This window comes from Lemur catta, chromosome 9 (assembly GCF_020740605.2).
Source record: "Lemur catta isolate mLemCat1 chromosome 9, mLemCat1.pri, whole genome shotgun sequence".
NCBI lineage: Eukaryota > Metazoa > Chordata > Mammalia > Primates > Lemuridae > Lemur > Lemur catta.
In genome coordinates, this window is record NC_059136.1 from 84680582 (window position 1) to 84701606 (window position 21025).

The 21025-nt window shown below is 37.4% G+C and overlaps 1 protein-coding gene across 1 annotated transcript in view; it reads left to right on the forward strand.

Moving 5' to 3' along the window:
• Nucleotides 1-541: 541 nt before the first annotated feature.
• Nucleotides 542-21025, forward strand: part of ARFGEF1 (ADP ribosylation factor guanine nucleotide exchange factor 1) — a 130147-nt gene continuing 109663 nt past the window's right edge. Inside the window, exon 1 of the mRNA XM_045560548.1 lies at nucleotides 542-1305. Coding sequence (XP_045416504.1) covers nucleotides 1182-1305 — 124 coding nt within the window. The 5' untranslated portion in view covers nucleotides 542-1181. The remainder of the gene's footprint in view (nucleotides 1306-21025) is intronic.

Here is a 21025-nt window from a genome sequence, read left to right on the forward strand (position 1 = left end):
ATTAAAGGCACAGAAACACAGAGCTCTAAGGGATCTCGTTCTGAAGCATTTACCTTAACTTCAGAGTCAATTCAGAAAGGACCTGAAATCTAGAGTTCGATTTATCCTACGGAGAGATGGAAAAGTGAAATATTTCAGAATCCTTGTCAATTGGTTTGAGCTTACTTTTCCCAAATGAGAATCCTCCCTGAGGTAGTCGGAGAAGCGCGGTCCTGGATAGCAGTTTTGTGCGCCGGGGAACGAATTTTAGAGTCGAGTGCGTCAGGTGGACCCCAGTGCGGCTGAGAACGGACGATGTTCCCGTGACCCCTGAACGGGAAAGGACTGCACTCCCACCAGAAAGTTGGAAAAAGGGGACAGGGTAGCCAGGAGTTCCGTGCACCCAGCGGGAGCAGGGTGTCCGGGGCTCCCCGGTCCCGCAACACGGCGGCCCGCAGGAGCCCCAACTGCGCGGCGCCGCCGCAGGACGCCCGCCACGCCCCGCGCCGCCCCGCAGGCGAACGCAGGACGCGGCGAGGCCCCGCCGGGCCGCCGTAGCGCTGCATCTCGGGCCGCTCCTCCCGCGCCGCCCTCCGCCCCCAGCCTCCCGGCGCCGCGGCAGCTCTGGGCAGGCAGCGCCGCCGCCGCCGCCGCTTCCTCCTCTGCAGCCGTTCGGCCGCTGCGTGACGCGTCGTTTCCTCCCAACATGGCGGCCGGGGCAGGTCGGCGGTGATGGAGGCCAGGCAGCGGCCGCGGCGGGTGCTAATCCCCACAGTAGCCAGGGCAGCCCTGCTCTCGCCGGGCCTCTGAGCTGCCGCCGCCGCCGCCCCGTCCCTTGGCTCCTGCCAGACGGCCGCCTGGGCCGGGCTCCCTCACCGCCGCCGGGCCGGAGGGACGAGTGAGGGGGGCGGCCGGGAAGGGACCCCCGGGCCAGGTCTAGCAGCGGAGGCGCGACGGGCGCGGCCCTCGAGGGGCGGCTTCTCGGGGGCGGCGAGGACCTCGACGCCCCTGGCCGGTACCGCGACTGGTCCCGCTCGCCCGCCCCTTTCTGATCCTGTCGCTGCCCTCCACGCCTCCTCTCCCCCACTCCCACCCCCTCTCCTTTTTCTCTTCTCTTCCTCCCCCTCCTCCACCTCCTCCTCCTCCCCTCCAGCCGTTGGGAGCCGCGGGTCGGACGAGCCGCCGCCTCCTTCTTTGCGTCCATGTATGAGGGGAAGAAGACGAAGAACATGTTCCTGACCCGGGCCCTGGAGAAGATTTTGGCCGACAAGGAAGTGAAGAAGGCGCATCACTCCCAGCTGCGCAAAGCTTGCGAGGTGGCGTTAGGTGAGCGGGGAGGAGGCCCGGGGAATGGCGGGGGGCTGGGGCGGCCCGCGGGAGGTGGGGTCGCCCGGGAGCTCGCCCTAGGCCCCCGCCGCCGGCCTCGTGGAGCCCTCGCGGAGCTCTCTGCTGTCTGGCTGGAGTTGACAGCAACTCGGCTAATGTGGGGCAGAGGCGAGGCAGAGGAGGAGGGGCGGCTAGCTGGGCTCCGGGACCGCAGCGGGGCTTAGGATCGCGGGGCGCCTGGGTTCGAGGGATCGACCGGAGAGCGTGAGGGGACCGTGCGGTGCGGACGGGATACCACCCTTTGTGATGAAGCAGAAGACGAGCTGTTGTTTATTAGCTTGGAAATTGAGGTGGGGCCGATATGTCAAGATGGGGCGTGGGAAGGGCTCCATATCGTAATTACAATAACTTTATTCTTTGGTGTGATACTTTGAGAAGATAGGCTGAAGTTGTTCCCTTGTTGACAGTCTTGAGAAAGGGTTTGCAAGAGGTGCAGCCCGTTCTGACATCTCTCCGCCTCCGCCACAGGAAAAACAGAGAGTAATGTTGTATCTGACTGGGCTGACCTGGAAGGACAAGACCAGTGGTTAGGGGGTGGGGGTGGCGATATAAAAGCGGGGAAGGAGAGAACCTTTAGATAAACTGGCCTTAGGTGACGGGAAGGGAGGGTTTGAAATGAGGAAAATGAAAAAGACAATGACACCCACCAGCCACATGTCTGGACAGTGGCAGCTGCTCTCAAGCTTGAATTGTGATTTATAGTTCAGACGGAAGAGATCTAGTGTAACGAAGCCGGCAGCAGGGAAAATCCAAACAATACCTATAGGGAGGTTGGGCAAGATACGGGATTGTTAAGGGGGAAACACTGATAGATCTATTGCCTACATCAAAGATGAAATAGTTTGAGAGCCCAGGACATTTAACACAAAGATGAATTCCTAATGCTTACACTTTATTTTATGGAACTGGAAGTAGACTAGGTCAAATTGGCAAGAAAAGGAAGCTTGTTAAATGGGCTTTGGAAAAAAAGCATTCTTAAAAGGGGAAAAATCCATAACTTAAGTATACTAAAATTAAAGGCTCAAGACAGCTTAAAATTAGCTTTTAGTTATTAAAATAAATGTAAGGCTACTATTTAACTTGCTATAATACCTATACAGTTATTTCCTTAAAATTGTTGATGTGAAAAACATTATGGAAGAAATTTCACCTTCAAAATTTTGTATCTTTAGAATAATGGGCTTAAGTTTATTTTTTTGTCATCTTCATGGATAAAGTTTCTATTTTGTTATAGCTAACAAAAGACTGTTCCAGATGTATGAGAAGAGTGTTGTATAGAGGTAAAAACTGAAATTATATCTGAGTCCTAAAAGGAATAATTATTAAATTGGGGTGGGATCAGGGAGAAAGTGATTTTAAGATTTTTAAGAGAATTGTTATATGTAGATTTATGGCTAACTTGCAGGTTAAAGAACTTAAGTGATTCAAATTAAAGTTTTAGTTTTTGACAATTCAGATTTTCCACGTTAGATTATGTATACATATATTGGATTTCAAAATACTACAGGGGTACAAGTGTTTTTGGTTAGAATATATTTTTAATATGATGAATTATAAGTGTCAAACTTAAGAAATTAAGCGCTTTGTGTGTGTATATATTTTCCTCTCCAAAATGGTAACATAAGTAAGCATATTTTAATGGAGAGCTCACTGGAATGAGAGTCTGGGATCCTGGGTTTAAATCCCAGTTCTGTTACATTATCTGTGTTATTAGGCAAGTCTCTGGGCCTTAAGTTCCTTCTCTGTAAAGCTAGGGTATTGAACTTAATGATTGTATGATCACATTCCCTCTAATGAGCCATGAATGTGAATGTACTCTTCTGTTAACTTGTGCATTGAATATTCCTGCTACTCTTGAGTGGCATGTTTAGAGGGCCTATAGCTCTCTAAGTGGTCCTTGCCATTTCTAGAGGTAGGAATTACTTGGTGCTGTGTGTGCCAGCTGCATCAGTGTTGTCTGTTCCAGATTCTTACCAGTTTTGCCTTTTTACCCCTTCCATATGGTTAGTAGAAGCTTATTATGAGGAATGTGACTACTTAGGCAGGGGCTAGGCACCGGAGTACTTTCTTGTGGTGTATAAGACCTTTTTTCCACATTTCATAAAAGTTACATTTAGCCTCCTACAAAGCAAAATCTCAGCCATCTCGTGGTAGCTAATCCCTAGTGAACTTATTTCTTCCCTTCAGTTATCCATCAACAGTATCACCAAGTGTAAGTTGATAGGGTAACCCATTTCATCTTTGCAGAAAGTGTAATATCTTGCAGGAAGATAGTATCCCCTAATATGTGTTGTCCCTGGAAACTATTATAGATCTCCCTTCTCTTCTCTATTGAGACTGGGCCAGGTTCACTTTAGTCTCTTGATAATTTGTGTGGCCATTAAGCAGGATGGGAAATTAAATTGGAATGTACTGATTTGGTCATCCTGGGTCTATAGATTGTGAGTGGGTGGGGGTTTCATGGTAGAGGTACAGAGGCATTTTATGGGTGTTTTTATAACCCTTCTAAATACGCCTGTGTGTATTCATTCTCCTCTCAAATATTTATTGAGTACCTACCATAGAGCTGAAGATAGACAGTAAACAAGAAAATATATATATATATACTATGTAAGACTTTTAATTCTTTTTTGTTTGAAAATCATTTTATTGGCATGTGAGTAGATTTCAGAGCATTGGTATTCAGAATTAGTTCAGGCATCTTTTATCATAGTGGCCAATTAGAAATAGATTTTCTGTAAATCATACTCATGAGATTACAGTTTATCATGTATTCTTAAAATGATTTTTTTTTGCTAAAAAGTATAACTTTTAGGGAACATCATCTAGATTAGCGGAGATTTTACATCATTAAAACAGAATCCATTCTCAAGACACTATATAAAGAACTTTTATTTTCACAAAAAGAAAAACAGATAAACGTTTAAGGGGTATGCAGAGTCATTTAAAACTTTTTTCAGATTTTCGTATGTCAGACTTTGTTTTGAAGAATGGTTTTAAAACCCAAAGAAACTAACTCTCCCCAAGCCCGGAACATTGTTACAGCTAATGTGAAGCCCAGGGGCTAGGAGCAGCTCTAGGTTACCCTCTCTTGCTACCTGCCCTACTACAGCGCTCTACAGAGTGAGGGAGTCTAGGCTGCCCTAGCTTAGCCTGATCCATTCCTGCTCTCGAGAATCCTGAATTAAAAATAGTCTGGCCATCTGCTGGCAGATGAGACAACAGCTGAGCTATTTTTAGTTTCAAAGAATTTAGGATTGTTGCGGGATTGGGCTTGAAGGTAGCATTGTTGTCTCTTGGGGACGGTGTAGTTGGGACGTATTCCAATCAGGCCTCCAAGTTTCAGGAGTTTCTTTGATGTTAGGGCTGTAACTAGTTCATCTTCTGCTTTCTGACATTGGATATCTATGAAGATATTCTGCAAATGTTAGGATGAAAGAGTTCAAGGTTGAAAACTGGCACTGATAACAGAATAGTAGTGAAAGGGGTACCAGAAGAAGATTTTAAAGGGAAAGGAGGCATATGAAGGCAGTGATAAAGATGTATTCCCTGCAGGAATATGGGGGAATGATGGCAACAGAGAAAATATTGTTAGGAAAATAATTTTTGTATCAGTATGAATTTATATTGTTCATCATGTTATAAAGTGATCCTACTGACTTAGTTTTCTTATATGAGTCTGTTACCTATAATTTTAGTTCCCCCCAGAAATATAATATTGAGACTCAAATGTTACAGAACTTGCTTCCTTCAGCCCCCCTAATCCCACTCTTATTTTGATTGGTGGTGGTATAAAGAAGGGATATGTGGGTGGAGGGGAAATTATTTGAGTGCTCTTGGCCCTGGTTTTATGGTACTTTGGCAACTATTAATTTTTGTCATTCTTCACCATTTATGGAAAAATGACTTATCCTCAAACAATATCCTGCCATCAGTGAACATCTTAATTATAATTTAAATCCATTAATAATTCTCCTTTTAAACCTTCCTTGATATCAAAATAAAAGGTGTTTTCAGTAAGCCAGGCTGTCTGAATTTTGGGGAGGGCTAGGAAAAAAGAGTATAATGAATGACGTGACTGAAAGAAAGATAGATACTATTTGCATTTGTTCTTTTCTTTCATATTTCAGATTGGTTTTAGGGGCTCTTTCTCCAGGATAGTATTGAATAAAATAAATATCATAGAGCCCAAGTTCTTAGAGAAGATTTTTGAAAAAAGTAAATTTGGGTTGAAAAAAATAAGTTTGGGTTACAGTGTGTAATCTGTTTCCATTTTGGAAATTTACAATGCACATAAATATAGTTAGGATTCTGAAAAGTCCTCCAAAAGAAACCTGCTCAATTTTGTTTAATGAAGTTTTTCCTAAATTTGCTTGACACTTTTCAGTGACTATTAACTCAGATAACTCCCCTAGGACACATTGTTCCTTGGAACTTACTTTGGGATACTGTTTAAGGGGAAAGAAAGGTAAAGTAGGTACAGTAGCTCTAACTACTGATGAGACCATCTTCCAGAAGAGTCGTGTGTTTTGTGAAAGCAGCAGTCCTGTTGATGGTATGGGGAGGAGAAGAAAGTCAGAAATAAGAAGCAGTTGGAATGTTCACTGACTGGCTTTTCCTTTCCTACCCCATCTAGTGGCAGGTAACCAGTTTCTTTCTCCTGATAAAGTTTAACTTACACAGAGAAAATTGTGAATGGGAAATAATTTGAGGAAATATTTGTCATAATATTCCTCACATAATGGAGGAAGGATATTTGAAAAGGAAAAATACATGAGTAAATTATTATTGCCATTCCAAACTAGGTATATTCTTTATTCCGATGTTTGTTGAGCTCCTTGTATATGCCAGATACTGCTTCAGTGCTGGGCATACAGCAGTGAACCAAACATGCTTTCACTGAATTTATATTCTAGTGGGATAAGGATGATAGTAACAAACTAATATATATTATATTGTGAGGTTGTTATCTGAAGAAATAGTTCAGAAGGGTAAAGGGAAAAGCACAGGAGTGCTACTTTAGAATAGGGTTTTCAGGAAAGGCTTCTCTGTGAGATGACTTTTGAACAGAGAAGTGACATAAATGAGAGATTCAGCTTTCAGATGCCTGGATGAAAACAGAAACAGGAAACAGCAAGATGAGTGTGTGCTTGGTGTGATTCAGTCTGCAAAGAGGATTGTATGGCTGGGAGAGAGATGGGGAATGGTAGAAGAGGAGGGCAAATTTGGGAGTTTAGGGATGGCGCATTTACATTTTTAAAGGCTTACTCTGGCAAGAGTTGATGGAGACTTAGACTAGGTTGGTGGTAGTGGAAGGGGTGAGAATTGTTTGCATTTGGAATATATTTTGAAAAAATATATTTTTGCTTTATGGATTTGTTGAGTGACAAAGGAAATGATGATATCCAATCTTGCAGCCAGAGCTTCGGGTTGATTATAGATGGCATTCACCTCAATGGAGAACACAAGGATAGAAAAAGCCTTTGCAAAAATAGGTTTTTATATGGTAAAACATTTTCATCTTGCATTCTGCATATATTTTAGAATTTTTTAATGATAGAATTTCCCAATGATATAATAGGATATTTTCTACTGAGAATGACACAAAACAACTTCAAATTTGAGATGTCAGGTTTTTTTCAGTGGGGTTTTTTTTCCCCTGAGGAAATAAGCTTTTCACTTGTTTGGTTCCTTCCTGGAATAGGAACTTTGCATATGTAATTAGTTAAGGATCTTGGGGTGAAATTTAGAACCTTAATTAATTTAGGGCCTTGAGGTGGGCCCTAAATCCAATGTCTGGTATCCTTTTAAGAAGAGGAGGGGACACTGAGGCACACAAAGGAAGAAAGCTGTGTGAAAATGGAGGCAGAAATTGGAGTTATGCTGCCACAAGCCAAGGAATGCCGAGAGTCACCAGAAGTTAGGAAGAGACAAGGAGTGGAATTCTTCCCTGGAGCCTTCAGATGTGTCATAGCTCTGCTAACACCTTAGTATTAGACTTCTGGCATCCTGAACTGTGAGAGAGTAAATTTCTCTTGTTTTAAGCCACCAAATTTATGGTAATTTGTTAAGGCAGCCTTTGGACATGAATGAAAGTTCCTTTTATCCTAACTTTTCAGACCCAGTTTAATTTCTTTATTTGAGCTTCCTTATACAGAGTATGCCATATATTTGTTTATGTAATCAAATACTGTATTTGGCTCATCTCTGATTGTTTCATAAATCTAGAAAGCAGTTATTCTCAGCCTTTAGCATGTGTTAAGTAGAGTCTCTTGAAAAATTTCTTAACAGATATTGCGGCCTGGTGTGGTGACTCATGCCTATAACCCTAGCACTTTGGGAGGCTCAGGCAGGAGGATCATTTGAGTGCAGGACTTGGAGTTTGCAGTGAGCTATGATAATGCCATTGCACTCCAGCCTGGGTGACAGAGCCAGACTCTGTCTTAGACAGACAGACAGACAGACAAACAAAAAGAGTCTTGGGCCCAAGCATTTAGAAATTGTGTGTTTTGCTTTCAACAGTATGTTTTGATTAGAGTTAGACTTGATATAACTAAATTGGCCTATATAGCCTGTGTTACCTTTTCATTCAGAAAAGGCTATGAAAATCTTTAAAATATTTCATATCACAATATTACCTCTGGCAGTATCTTCAGGAAACTCCATGTGAGACCATTAATTTTTCTCTCTCAACTTTAAACCCAAAAATACATATGGTGACACTCAATCAGCTATTTAATAACCACAACTCTATCCACAACTTTGCTAAGAAATGAAATGGTAAAAATATAACAGCCAAGGTAGATATTATGAAGGCCAAGCACTTTATACAGAGGAGAATCCCTCAGTCTGTTTACTTTTATAATTTCAATAAATTTAACATTTAATTTTTATTTTTTATAAACAAACCCTTTTTTTCAAACCATTTTCAAAAGTAAACTTGGAAAAAAAATTACCTGTAACACTAAGAGCTAAAGATAACCACTGCTAACTTTTTTGGGGGAAAAAAACCCGAAACCTCTGTTGAGGTATAATTTATGTAGGGTAGAATTTACCTTATTTAATTGTAATGATTTTTAGTAAATTTACTGAATTGTGTAGCCATCACCATAATTCAGTTTTAGAACATTTCCGTCACCCCAGTAAAATCCCTAGTGCCCATTTACAGTTAATCCTTGTTGCCACCTTCAGCTATAGGTATTCACTAATCTATTTTCTATCTTTAGATTTGCCTTTTTTGGACATTTCATAAAATGCAATCATACATAGGTGGTCTTTTGTGTCTGGTTTCTTTCACTCAGCTTGTGTTTGAGGTTCATTCATGAAACATGTATCAGTACTTCTTTTTATTGATGAGTAGTATTCCATTGTTTGGATATATCACATTTTGCTTATCCATTCACCTGTTCATAGATATTTGAGTTGAATGAATAATACTGCTGTGAATATTTGTGTATAAATCTTTATGTGGACATAGATTTTTACTTCTCTTGGGTAGATAAGCTAGGAGCAGAATTGCTGGGCCATATAAATTTATGATTCACGTTTAAGAAACTGCTGAATTGTTTTCCAAAGTGCCTGCACCATTTTACCCACCCAAACAGTGTATGACGGTTCCCATTTCTCCACATCCTTGCCAACATTTGTTACTGCCTTTTTTATTTTAGCCATCTAATTTGTACAAAGTGTTATCTCACTGAAACACTGCCAACTTTTTGAAGTACAGATTGAGTATTCCTTATTCCAAGTGATTATGACCAGGAATGTTTTGGATTTTGGAATGTTTGCATATACATAATGAGATATCTTAGGGATGGGACCGAAGTCTAAACTCCAAATTCACTTGTGTTTTGTAGCACTTTATACATACAGCTTGAAGGTAATTTTATACAATACTTTTAATAATTTTGTGCATGAAACAAAGTTTTGACTGGGACCCATCACATGAGGTCAGGTGTGGAATTTTTCACTTCTGGCCTCATGTTGGTGCTCAAAAAGTTTCAGGTTTTGGAGCATTTCCGATTTTCATAAGGATGTACAACCTGTATTTTTTCTACACACGTACATGGGAGCGTGTACATACGTGCACAAATACGTATATTCTTTAAAAATTTGAGCTATTTTTAAGGCATAGTAAGAGGAAAGGAATTTATTGTTTACTATATTCCAGGTCTGTGTCAATTGAATACTTCATTGGCTTTACCTCAGTTAGTCCTCAGAACAACCCTATGTACTTAGGTACTATTATTATCTGCATTTTGCAGATGAAGAAATTGAGTTTGGGGTTTGTATGGTAGAGTTGGAATATGACATTAGAGCCTACACAGAGCCACGTTGGGAGTTGCGCAGCCAATCTGCACCCTTAACCACAACACTGTGTGTTTATGAGTAACAAATTACAAAAAGGAGAAGAAAGGAATGTCAAGAAAAGAAAAAGGGCCAAATACTAACGTACAAAACAGATGATATCAATTCAGGAAAATACTACTCTGTATTCCAGTGAATCTCCAGGGCATTTGTGTTCAGTGTGTTCCTAATGGGATCCCTGACTCCATCATGCAAAATATCATTGTAGTTCTCTGTGCTGCTTAAGAAGTCAGGCAAATTCATGTGTATTTCCATGTATATTTTCTAAGATTCGTAACAAAATTTTATAGTGAAGTTTTAATAATTTAAGCCATTTGAAAATTTCATTTCTCTTGTAATACTTCCCAAGGATTCTGGATAGGCTAGCTTTTATTGTGCTTATATTCCTAACCCTTTAAAAATACTCTGATTTGCTTTTTATCTTAATATTTTATAGCATTTCAAATCATTTTAAGAATTGAGATAAAAACAAAATCTTATTAAAATGTCATGTGAAATTACAAAAAGATTTTGTTACCTAAAAATAACTCATAAATCTCAATGGCTTCTTCTGTAAGTATGTAAATATAATTATTGTATAATTGTCATGATTTTCAGTTTTCTGTTCTTATCAAAATTTCATAGGCATTTCTATATATCTATGTTGTCTTTTACCTAGCATTTTTACAGTGTGTCATTAGTTTAAATGTTTTTGAGTTTGGGGACATCTATATTTGAATTTTGCTGCACAGATTTTTCTTCTTTTTTCTTTAATCCCTGCAAATTCGTTGAGTGCTTGTTATGTATGCTGAACTATATAAAATCAACTCTTAAGACTGAGATCACTTGGTTAGAGTATAGTCATTTTTGGCTCTTATTCCTTAAGGCAAGCTTGCTGTAAACATACTATACCTGTGGTTGGTGCAAGTATACAGCAGAGCACTGAGGACAGCAAGATAGGGTAGTTGCTCTCTTTAGATTTATTGGTTTCGATCAGTTTTTCATCCTTTAATCTTTCCTTTACATTTTTTTTCTGTTCTAAAAGTAAAAAAACAAAGACATAGCTCCTCTTTGTAGTTAGAATATCTATACCTTTGTTTTCTATAAATTTTATTATTCGATTTTTTTAATGCTTTTTTTCTTTAGATTTATTAGGGTGTGTCTTAGTCTGTTTTATTAGGGTATGTCTTAGTCTGTTTGGGCTCCTATAACAAAATACTCTAAGCTGGATGGCTTATGGATGACAGAAATTTATTTCTCACAGTTCTGGAGGCTGGGAAGTTAAAGATCAAGGTGCTGGCAGATTTCGTGTCTGGTGAGGGCCTGTTCTTTATAAACAACATCTTCTAGTTGTGTTCTCACAAGGTGGAAGAGGGAAACAGGCTCCCTCAGACCTCTTTAAAAGGGCACTACTTCTTAATTCCAACATGTTGGGGATTAGGTTTCAACCTGTGAATTTTGGGGGAACACAGACATTCAGACCATAGCAGGGTATGATATGAGGGATGCATTTAACAAGTTCATTTTCTTCCTCTGAATTAATACGTGTTTTAACAGCAGTTACTAAATAATTTAAAAAACATTTTATCACATCGTATTCCATCAGTCATTATCAATTTATATTAGTATATTACCTAACATGATATCTGATAGGATTCATTAGTCTTCATTATCTCTTATTTTTTTATAATATTGCTTGCTTTTTCCAAATGTTTTTAAGGATTTTCTTTTAAGTTTTCTAATGTTCACTCTTAGCATATTATTAACATATTACTTAATCATCATTTCTTACCTTTCATTCTTACATATCAGGAAAAAAGTATTATAGTTGAGAAGAAATTGATTAATAATTATGATTCTAAAATATACACCAGTGTCCAAAAATAAGTATAATTTTAATTATTAGGGAATAGAAGTTTTATAGTAAATGCCAACTATGTATCTACAGCTATCTTACTAGAAGGACAGAAATTAAAGTTATGTTACCAGAATGTATATTTTTTTTCCTGAGTGCCGTGATGAATCTGTGTTTGCATAAATGAAGTGAAAGTGTTTTGTTCTTTCTGTTTCCACCCTTAATCTATGACTGTTGGAGAAGACTCTTGAATGGCAAATTAGAAGGAAAGGTACTTTTGTTAGTATTACGGAGAACTTTCTTTCCTTAAAAAAATCAATCTGCCAAGGTATACTGTCTTAAACTTTTATATGTGGTTATCTTCACTGAATTATTTTCCTTTTGAAATAGTTAAATATTTTGTCAATTCTTAAGTTTCTTTTACATTTCAAAAAGCACACTTGAGTAGGCAGTTAATATGCAAAATTCTGGTTTCCCTAAAAAAATGTTACGGTTCTCAAAATCATCACCATTATAATTCTTTTTGTTTGGTTGGTTTTTCTTGGTTTGAATGAAAATGTCTTTAAGAAAGATTGGCTAATTATTTTCTGTTTTATCACTATATTAAAACTATACTTATGAATATTTACTAAGCAGTTTTAAGTTTTGTATTATTAAATTGAATAGCACTTGATTTTTTTAATTCTCCCCCAAATGTTTTGTATCAATTCAGTGTCACTGAAGCTTTCTATCCTTAACATTTATAAAAGCAACATGATGTTTCATTAACAGCAAATAAGGAGCTTTGTTTGATTTTGCTACTCATGTATGCCTAATGCTATGCTATGTAATTAAGATATCTCTCACCAGTTTATTTGACTGAAACTACTTAATGTAAAGGTTTTGTGGATTTAGTAAGTTAATGTCCCCAAATATTTTGTTGAAGGTAGTAGTCACTGTTATAATTTGGCTCTTCAGGAGGTGTATAATAAAATTAAATTATCTTTGTTTGGAAATCAAATGTTCTCAAGAATATTTGCATTTCTTCAGTTCTTTTAATTTTAATTTTTTTAATTCTCATTTTTATCCTGAATTTTTAATTTAAAAAATTATCACAATATATCATTTCCTTTTTTTTTGCACCATTCCTTTTATATTTCCTACCTGATTCTCTTATCTTTCTCCCTCTTTTTGAAACTCTCAGAATCTCTATCAGCATTGATACATGAAAACATTCTTGATTCATAAAGACATATTTTAAAGCAATTGGGACAATTTAAAAATAATCAGAGGGTAATCTGAAATACAAATTAGGATGTAGTTAACAACCCTTGTTGTGACCTTCCAAATGACCACTAAATTGCAGAAATGGAGGAAAATTCACTACATGGTAGGAAAATAGATTGGTGGCAATCTGTTGTAGACCCAGAAGGAATGAGGAGAAGCTGAAAGGATGAGAGGAGAGTTAGATATGGAGAACAGGGAAAATAAAGCTATGGGACATACAGATAATTCATTTTCTGAAACAGAAAACCAAAATCAGAAATTACAAATAAAATAATAAAGACATACTGAAGAAAACTTCTACACTAAAAAATATCTGTGTGTGTGAACTGAAAAATTGCAGGAAGAAAAATACTCAAATGTATAGGGGCTCCTACAAATCTTAGTCCAGCAATATTTTAATATTAAGGATAAAAATTAATCCCATACATATCCAGGCAGAGAAAATAAGGTTCCAAAAAGGAGTTCAGTTTGTTAAGATTGTAAGGAAGAATTTCAGCCTACATAAATTTAAGTAATAGGAGTTTGCTGAAAATAATAAAATAACAATTCTGCTAATAAACTTAGACATTCTGTGTTATATATTTTTAAAGAAAAGTCCTATCTATCTCACCTGCCTTTCTGTCATCTTTTTCCCTTGCTCCCTATTTCCTCTTCTTTTCCTGTCTCCTTGAGCTGTCCACCCCTTTCTCTTACCCCCTTTATTTCAAATTGTTCTAGAAAATTATTGTTAGAAAATAATCAGAGATATGTTGTAAAGATATATATACCAGTTTATTCATCATTATGCTGTTTATAATTCTAAAAGTTGAAAATAACTCAAGTAGTCAACATACGAGATTGGTTTAATAAATAATGTTATGGTCATACAATGGAGTATTACAAAGTACTGAGTAGTGATGTGCTGAAGATATATTTATTGATATGGGAAGATGAATCAATGGACAAATCAGATTATATAATAGTATTTTTCTTGGGACAAATATATGTAGGTATGCAGAGAAAAAGTGTTGCCAATACAAGGAAATTTTGACAAATATAATCATACCGAGAGATATTTCACGGTCTTATTTTGTGGTAGAACTAGAATAAAATATGGTGTTCTTAGAAGTATACATCATTACAGAGTCTATATACTTCTAAAGAACTTCTCTATAAATGCAAAAGTATTACCTATTTTTTTCCCTAAGCCTGTGGTATTTAAATAGAGTAAGAGAGGAAAAAGAAAACACATGAAGATAAGTAGTGGTCTTCTTATTGAAATAGAAAAATAAAATCAAGAAAGTTGCTGACATCAAATATAGATGATTGAATGATAGTGAGCGAGTGAGCCTAGTAGTGAACACAGGGACAATGAAGTGTTTTTGGTATTGTTTAGACTGAGTATACCTAACTAGGATCAATTAGAGATTGATTGTATTTTGGGCTTCATTACTTATTAGCCTGTGATAATAGGAAGGAAATTGTTTTGTTCTTCAGATGTACTCTGTGACCTTTCTCACTTTGATTCCTAAGAATGAGGAGAGAATAACTGGGCTCACATAGACTTTTGACTTGGAAATATTTATGCAGTAAGTCCTCATTTAACATCATTGATGGATTCTTGGAAACTTTGACTTTAAGTGAAACATTATTTGAGCAGGTCCTTGAATAATGTTATGTTATTACAAGAAAAAATTGGTTTTATTATATGTCATTTCATTTCGCTTAAAGTTGCCATTTCCAAGAACCTGGTGACAATGTTAAATGAGGACTTACTGTAATTTATGCCTCTGGTAATCTATGTAAGTGTTATATAAGAATTAAAAAGTACTTTTGAGAGAAACTCATTGGTTGCTGTTATCTTCTGAAACACCAAGGAAGCCTTAGTCTCACCTCAAAGAACCCTAAGCCAAGAATGGGATGTAGCTTTCAGAAGCTATCATTTTCATGTATGTATCCATTGAGGCCTTCTCAGCACATCCAGAAAAAGCATGAAAAACTGACTGACGAGTACAGGTTTTCTTTCCTTTTCTTTTTTGAGACAGTGTCTCACTCTTTTGCCTGGGCTAGAGTGTGGTGGCGTCACCATGGCTCACTGCAGCCTCACTTCTGGGCTCAAGCAATCTTCCTGCCTCAGCCTCCTGAGTAGCTGGGACTACAGACATGGGTCACCACTCCTGGCTAAATTTTCTATTTTTTCTAGAAATGGTATCTTGCCATGTTGCTCACGCTGGTTTTGAACTCCTGGCCTCAAGTGATCCCTGCTCCTTGGCCTCCCAGGGTGCTAGGATTACAGATGTGAGCCACTGCACTAACCCGAATTCAGGTTTTCTTGATGCCTACAGAAAGCCCAGTAGTGCTAACCGGTATAGAATTACTCTTGCAAATTCTTGAATGTATATCCTTTCTAGAGTTGGATACCAAGTTTTTTTTAATTATTAATGTGTAGAACCTCCCACTTATTAAGCATTTTCCTATATATCTCATTTGAGTCACAGTACAGTACTGTGAGTTGTATTAATAGATATTCTTTTTCTCATATTTCATGTTTATAAGTGCTTTCCTAAAATTAGCTGAAATTTGTGCTTATTCCATTATAACTTGATTATAGCTTGCTTAGTCCTGAGTAGCTGAACTTCTGTCTTCCTTCTCTTTCTTCCCCATTGGGAAATTTCTCAAAAATCTTCTGTTATATTAATATTTATTTGCACTTATTACTACCTCTTTTAAAATGCAGATAATCTTTGGGAATATTAAACATATTAGTTATTCATATGTTAGTGCTGTCCTTAGATTTCTAGAGAATGCTTTCTTGCTTTCAACGTCTAGCTGAGTTTTGCCCTGCTGAGAGAATGAGAAATTTGACTGAGATAATGGAAGAAAATGGATTAATTTTGGAACATGGACATTATAGGGCAGAGTAGCACTGGGATAGGCCTGATAGAGGCTCCTTTCTATAACAAGGATAGCATGAGGTTGTGGGTCAGAGAGAATAGTTTATAGAGTGGTACAGACTGGTGAGATGAGAAAGTAGGAGAAACAACCTTCTTTACTTTGCACTTAGGAACAATATATGTTATTTAAAAGGTGTAAACACTCATTGTAGCTTGTTGATGATAGTATATTTTGTGGGGGGGGGAATAATGCCCATTAATTGGCTATTTTCTGTTTAAAAAAGTGGATTTTGGTTCTAAGTATTATACAAGAATTAAGAAATGTTTTTGAGAGAACCTCATTGGTTGCTGTTATCTACTAAAACACAAAGGAAGCCTTAGTTTCACCTCAGAGAACCTTAAGCCAAGAAAGGTATGTAGGTTTCAAAAGATGTTGGGGACAACATAATGTTTTGTATATTAAATTTTGTTACTGTGAACTCTGATTTTAAAAACTATTATAAAGACTTTTAAGCCTTCGCTATTTTGTTTAATAAACAATTATTGAACACTTTCAATGTGTATTAGATAATAGAGAAGCTAGGCAATAATCATACCTGGTCCCTGCCTTCAAGAGCTTATAGTCTCCTGGGGAGAGACGGATTTGCAGCAAGTGGATGTTATAAGTGATAAATAGGTACCACGGTAGACATATAAAATTGATGGAAACCCAAAGGAAGAATTAATTAGTTCTTTCCAGTAGTAGTAGGGTGGGTTTATGAGTCAGGAACAGCTTTATAGAGGAATCACCCTAGACTTCAGTCTTGGAAGCTCACCAGAAGAATATGCTATAGAATGTTACAGGCAGAACTAACTGCATGAGCATAGAAGTATGAGAAAGCATGGTTATGCTTAGGGAACTGTGGGGAGTTGAGTATGACTGTGGGGTATAGTCTGGGAAAGAAAGCAGGGGCCAGATCGTTGAAGACCTTTTATGCCATACTAAGGAGGTTAGACTTTTTCTTATAGACAGTAGGGTGCCGAGTTAAGGAGTGAAATCATGATGTTGCACTTCAGAAAAATCACTCTGTTGGCATTTTGAAAAGTAGGTTGCTGGGATTCAGAACTGCAGGCAATGAGACTGTTAACTTTTGTCATATCCCAGGTTTGAAGAAGCATGGGCTTGAAACTGAGGCAGTGAGTATGGAAAGCTTACATATTAGTAAATCAACAGGACATCATAACTGGGTGTGAGAAATGAGGAAAAGAAAGGCATTTAGGGTGATTTTGAGATTTCTAATGAGGCGATTTTGAGCAGTTGGATCTGTTCACCAAAAATGGCAATACAAGAAGATAAGCACATTCGAGATAAAAGAGTTGAGGAAAAAATATATTCCGTTATATTGAAATTGAGTTTGAGGTTCATGTGGTATATGTAAGTAAAGATGTTTAGTTGATAGTACTTTATTTGTCTATCTATTTATCTGTTTATTTATTTATTTTTAAGAGACACGGTATCACGCTGTTGCCCGCTGGAGTGCAGTGGTGCAATTATAGCGTCTCACTGCAGCCTCAAACTCCTGGTCTAAAGCCATCGTCCCACCTCAGCCTCCCAAGTAGTTAGGACCACAGGTGTGCGCCACCATATACGACTAATCTTTTTCTTATTTTTTGTAGAGACAGGGTCTCACTGTGTTGCCTAGGCTGGCCACAATCGATCCTCCCGTCGTCGGCCTCCCAAACTACTGGGATTACAGGCGTGAGCCCTAGTGCCTGGCTCCAACAGTAGTTTATAAAATGACAGAAGCCTAGGAGAGAGATCTGAGTTGTAGATCAAGGTTTAGGTATTTATTATCAACATGTAGTTTGCCACTTGGGTCTTCTTGGAGAAAAGGAGGTGTGTATTAAGTTACCTGGTAAATTTATTCTCCCATTTATTACTTTCATCAAGAATCATTGAAGTACCTATTTGTTCCAGATTTTATGCTAAGCCTGAGAAATATAAAGATATAAAATATGATTTTTGCTATTAAGGAGCAAATTGAGGGAGATGAATACAAAATAATTTCAATATGGTAACTGTTGAGAAAGTAGTAACCAGAGGAAGTTATGGAAATAGAGAAGTGTAGTTATCTTAGCCTGGAAGTGCAAGACTTCTTAGTGATAACAGCTGTATATTCTAGTAAGATGAGTTGGTTTTAGCCAGGAAAAGATGACAGGGAAAAGTATTCTGGGAAAGGGGGAGAGCATCACTAACTAAGGCATCAATAGCTGAAAAAACACAAAGTATGGGTGTAGAAGATTAGCATTTTAAGAGTTTTCAGTGTGGCAGCAGAAATGGTAGATGAGACTCATGGGAAGTGTTACAGGTGATAGTAAGGATGGATGGAAAATCACTGAAAGATTTTTAGTTGGGGAGTGACAGAGAATATATGACTAACACAATCTTGAGGTGCCTGCTAGGCAAGTTGGTGGTGGGGTAGAATTCAGGCAGAAGACACAGTTTGAGCAAAATTCTAGAGATGTGAAATAGCAGGTCTTTTCAGGGGATTTACAGTGCTCCTTTATTGTTAGAGTGTGGAATGCAAGGAAGGGCATGCAGAGAGATAAGAATGGTAGACAGGGACTAAATCATGAAAGGTCTTGTGTGTAATGCTGAAGAACTTGAACTTTATCCTGTCAGAGATCACTCTGGCACAATGTAGAGGATGAATTGGAGTTAGTAGGCCTGACGGGAGATGAGGGCCTGACCTAAAGAAGTAGCAGAAGGCATGGAGAAATCAAAATTAAGGAGTTAGAACAGAAGTTCTCTTCCTTGGCTATACAAATACACCAAGATCACCCATGGAGCTTCTTAAAAATGCAACCAGCTGCATCTTTATTACTGGAGATCCTGATTTGCTAAGTTTGGGAATGGGCTTAGGCAACTTATTTTGCTTTTTATTTTTGTTTTTCACATTAACATATGTAAAATTTATTTTTTGCTGTTCTGTTCCACGAATTTTAACACACGTGAAGATTTGTATAACCTCTACCACAGTTGGGATGCAAAATATTTTTAGCTCCTGAAAAAACTCCCTCATGCTGTCTCTTTAGAGTCACACGTTTCCTCACATCCCAAATTCCTGGCAACCACTTCTTTCACTATAGTTTTGTCATTTTAAGAATGTCATATACATAGAATCATATGGTATGTAATCTTTTGAGATTGGCTTCTTTTACTCAGCATGCCTTTGAGATTCATTCAAGTTGCTGCATGTATTAGTAGTTTGTTCCTTTTTATTGCTGAGTAATATTCCATCGTATGGATGTACTGCAGTTTGATTATCCATCACTCATTGAAGGACTTTTGAGTTTTCAGTTTTTGGCAGTATGACTAGAGCTGCTATAAACATTCTTGTATAGATTTTTACATGAACTTAAGTTTTCATTTCTCTAGGGTAGGTACCCAGGAGTGGGATTGCTGGGTCATATGGTAAGTATATGTTTAACTTCATAAGAAACTTCCAAACTGTTTTCTAAAGTGGCTGTACCATTTTACATTCCTGTCAGCAATGTATGCGAGTTCTATTTGTTCCACATCCTTACCAACTGTTAGTAGTATGAGTATTTTTAAATTTTAACTATTTTAATTGGTATATAGTGGTACCTCACTGTGGTTTTTATTTGCATTTCCTTAATGGCTAATGGCATTGAACATCTTTTTAAGTATGTTTATCTGCCACGTGTTTGTCCACTCTGGTGAACTTCTAAGTCTTTTGCCCATTTTTAAATTTGGTTATTTGTTTTCTTGCTGTTGAGTATTAAAAATTTTTTTAAAGTATATATTCCAGGTGTAAGCCCTTTGTCAGATATGTGATTTGCAGATATATTCTATAGCTTACCTTTTAAATTCTCTTAACATTGCCAATCACAGAGCAAAAGATTTTATCTTACTAAAATCCAATTTATTTTTTTTTCTTTTATGGAGCATACTTTTGGTTTTGTATCTAAGAACTCTTTGCTTAATCTAAGCTCCCAGAGGGTTTCACTTATGATTTTTTTCTAAAGTTTTATAGCTTTTTATTTTATATTTAGACATGTGATCTATTTGAGTTAATTTTTATATAAGGTAGGAGTTTTAGGTTGAGACTCTTGACTTTTTTTTTTTTTTTTACATATGGTATCTAATTTCAACACTGTTGAAAAGATTATCCTATCTCCATTGAATTGCATTTGTATCTTTGTCAAAAAACAATCAGCTGTATTTCCCTGGGTCTATATCTGGACTCTGTTCCATCAGTGTATGTATCTATCTTTCTCCAATCTCACAGTGTTTTGATTATTGTAACTTTAAAGTCTTAAAGTCAGATACAGGGATTTCTCCCAACTTATTTTTTATTAGAATTGTTTTGTCTATTATAGTCATGTTGCCTTTCCTTGTAAATTTTAGAATGTGCTTATCTGTGTGCAGAAAATCATGCTGGAATTTTGGTTGGCAGTGGATCAAATCTGTAGATCAATTTAGAGAGAACTGACGTCTTTATTGTTTCGAGACTTCTAGTCCATGAGCATGATATATTTATCGTTTTTTTTAGTTCTTTAATTTTTTTCATTAGTATTTCTTTCAGTATATTATTTGTATGTGTTTTGTTAGGTTCATAATTAAGAATTTTATTTTGGGGGAGCTATTGTAAATAGTATTGTTTTTTTCACTTTTGGTTTCTAACTGTTTATTGCTAATATATAGAAATATGATTGATTTTTGTCAGTTGCAACTTTGCTAATTCACGTACAAGTTCTAAGAGTTTTTTCCTTCAAGATTTCTTGGGATTTTTTACTTAGTCATGTCATCTGTGAATAGGAACTATTTTCTTTCTCTCCAGTCAACATGCCTTTCCTTTTTTTTATTCTCATTCTCTCTCTCTCTCTCTCTCTCTCTCTCTCTCTCTCTCTCTCTCTCTCACGCGCTGGGATGTTTAGTACAAAGTTGAATAGAAGTGATGAGAGATATAGTCTTTCCTCATTCTGGATCTTGGGGGGAAAGCATTCATGTTTTCATCAAGTTGGGTGCTCTTGGTTTTTTGTAGCTACTCTTTATCAAGTTGAAGAAGTTCCCCCTTATTGCTAGGTTGCTGAGAGTTTTTATCATGAATGGATGTTGAATTTTGTCAAGTGTTTTTTCTGTATCAATTGATATGGTTATGTGATTTTTCTTCTTTAGCTTCTTTACATTGGTTGATTTTTTTGAATATTGAGTTAGCCTACATCCTTCGAATAAACCTCAGTTTATAATTTTTTTTATAGATTGTTGGATTCTAGTTGCTACTATTTTGTTGAGGATTTTTGCATCTATATTCAT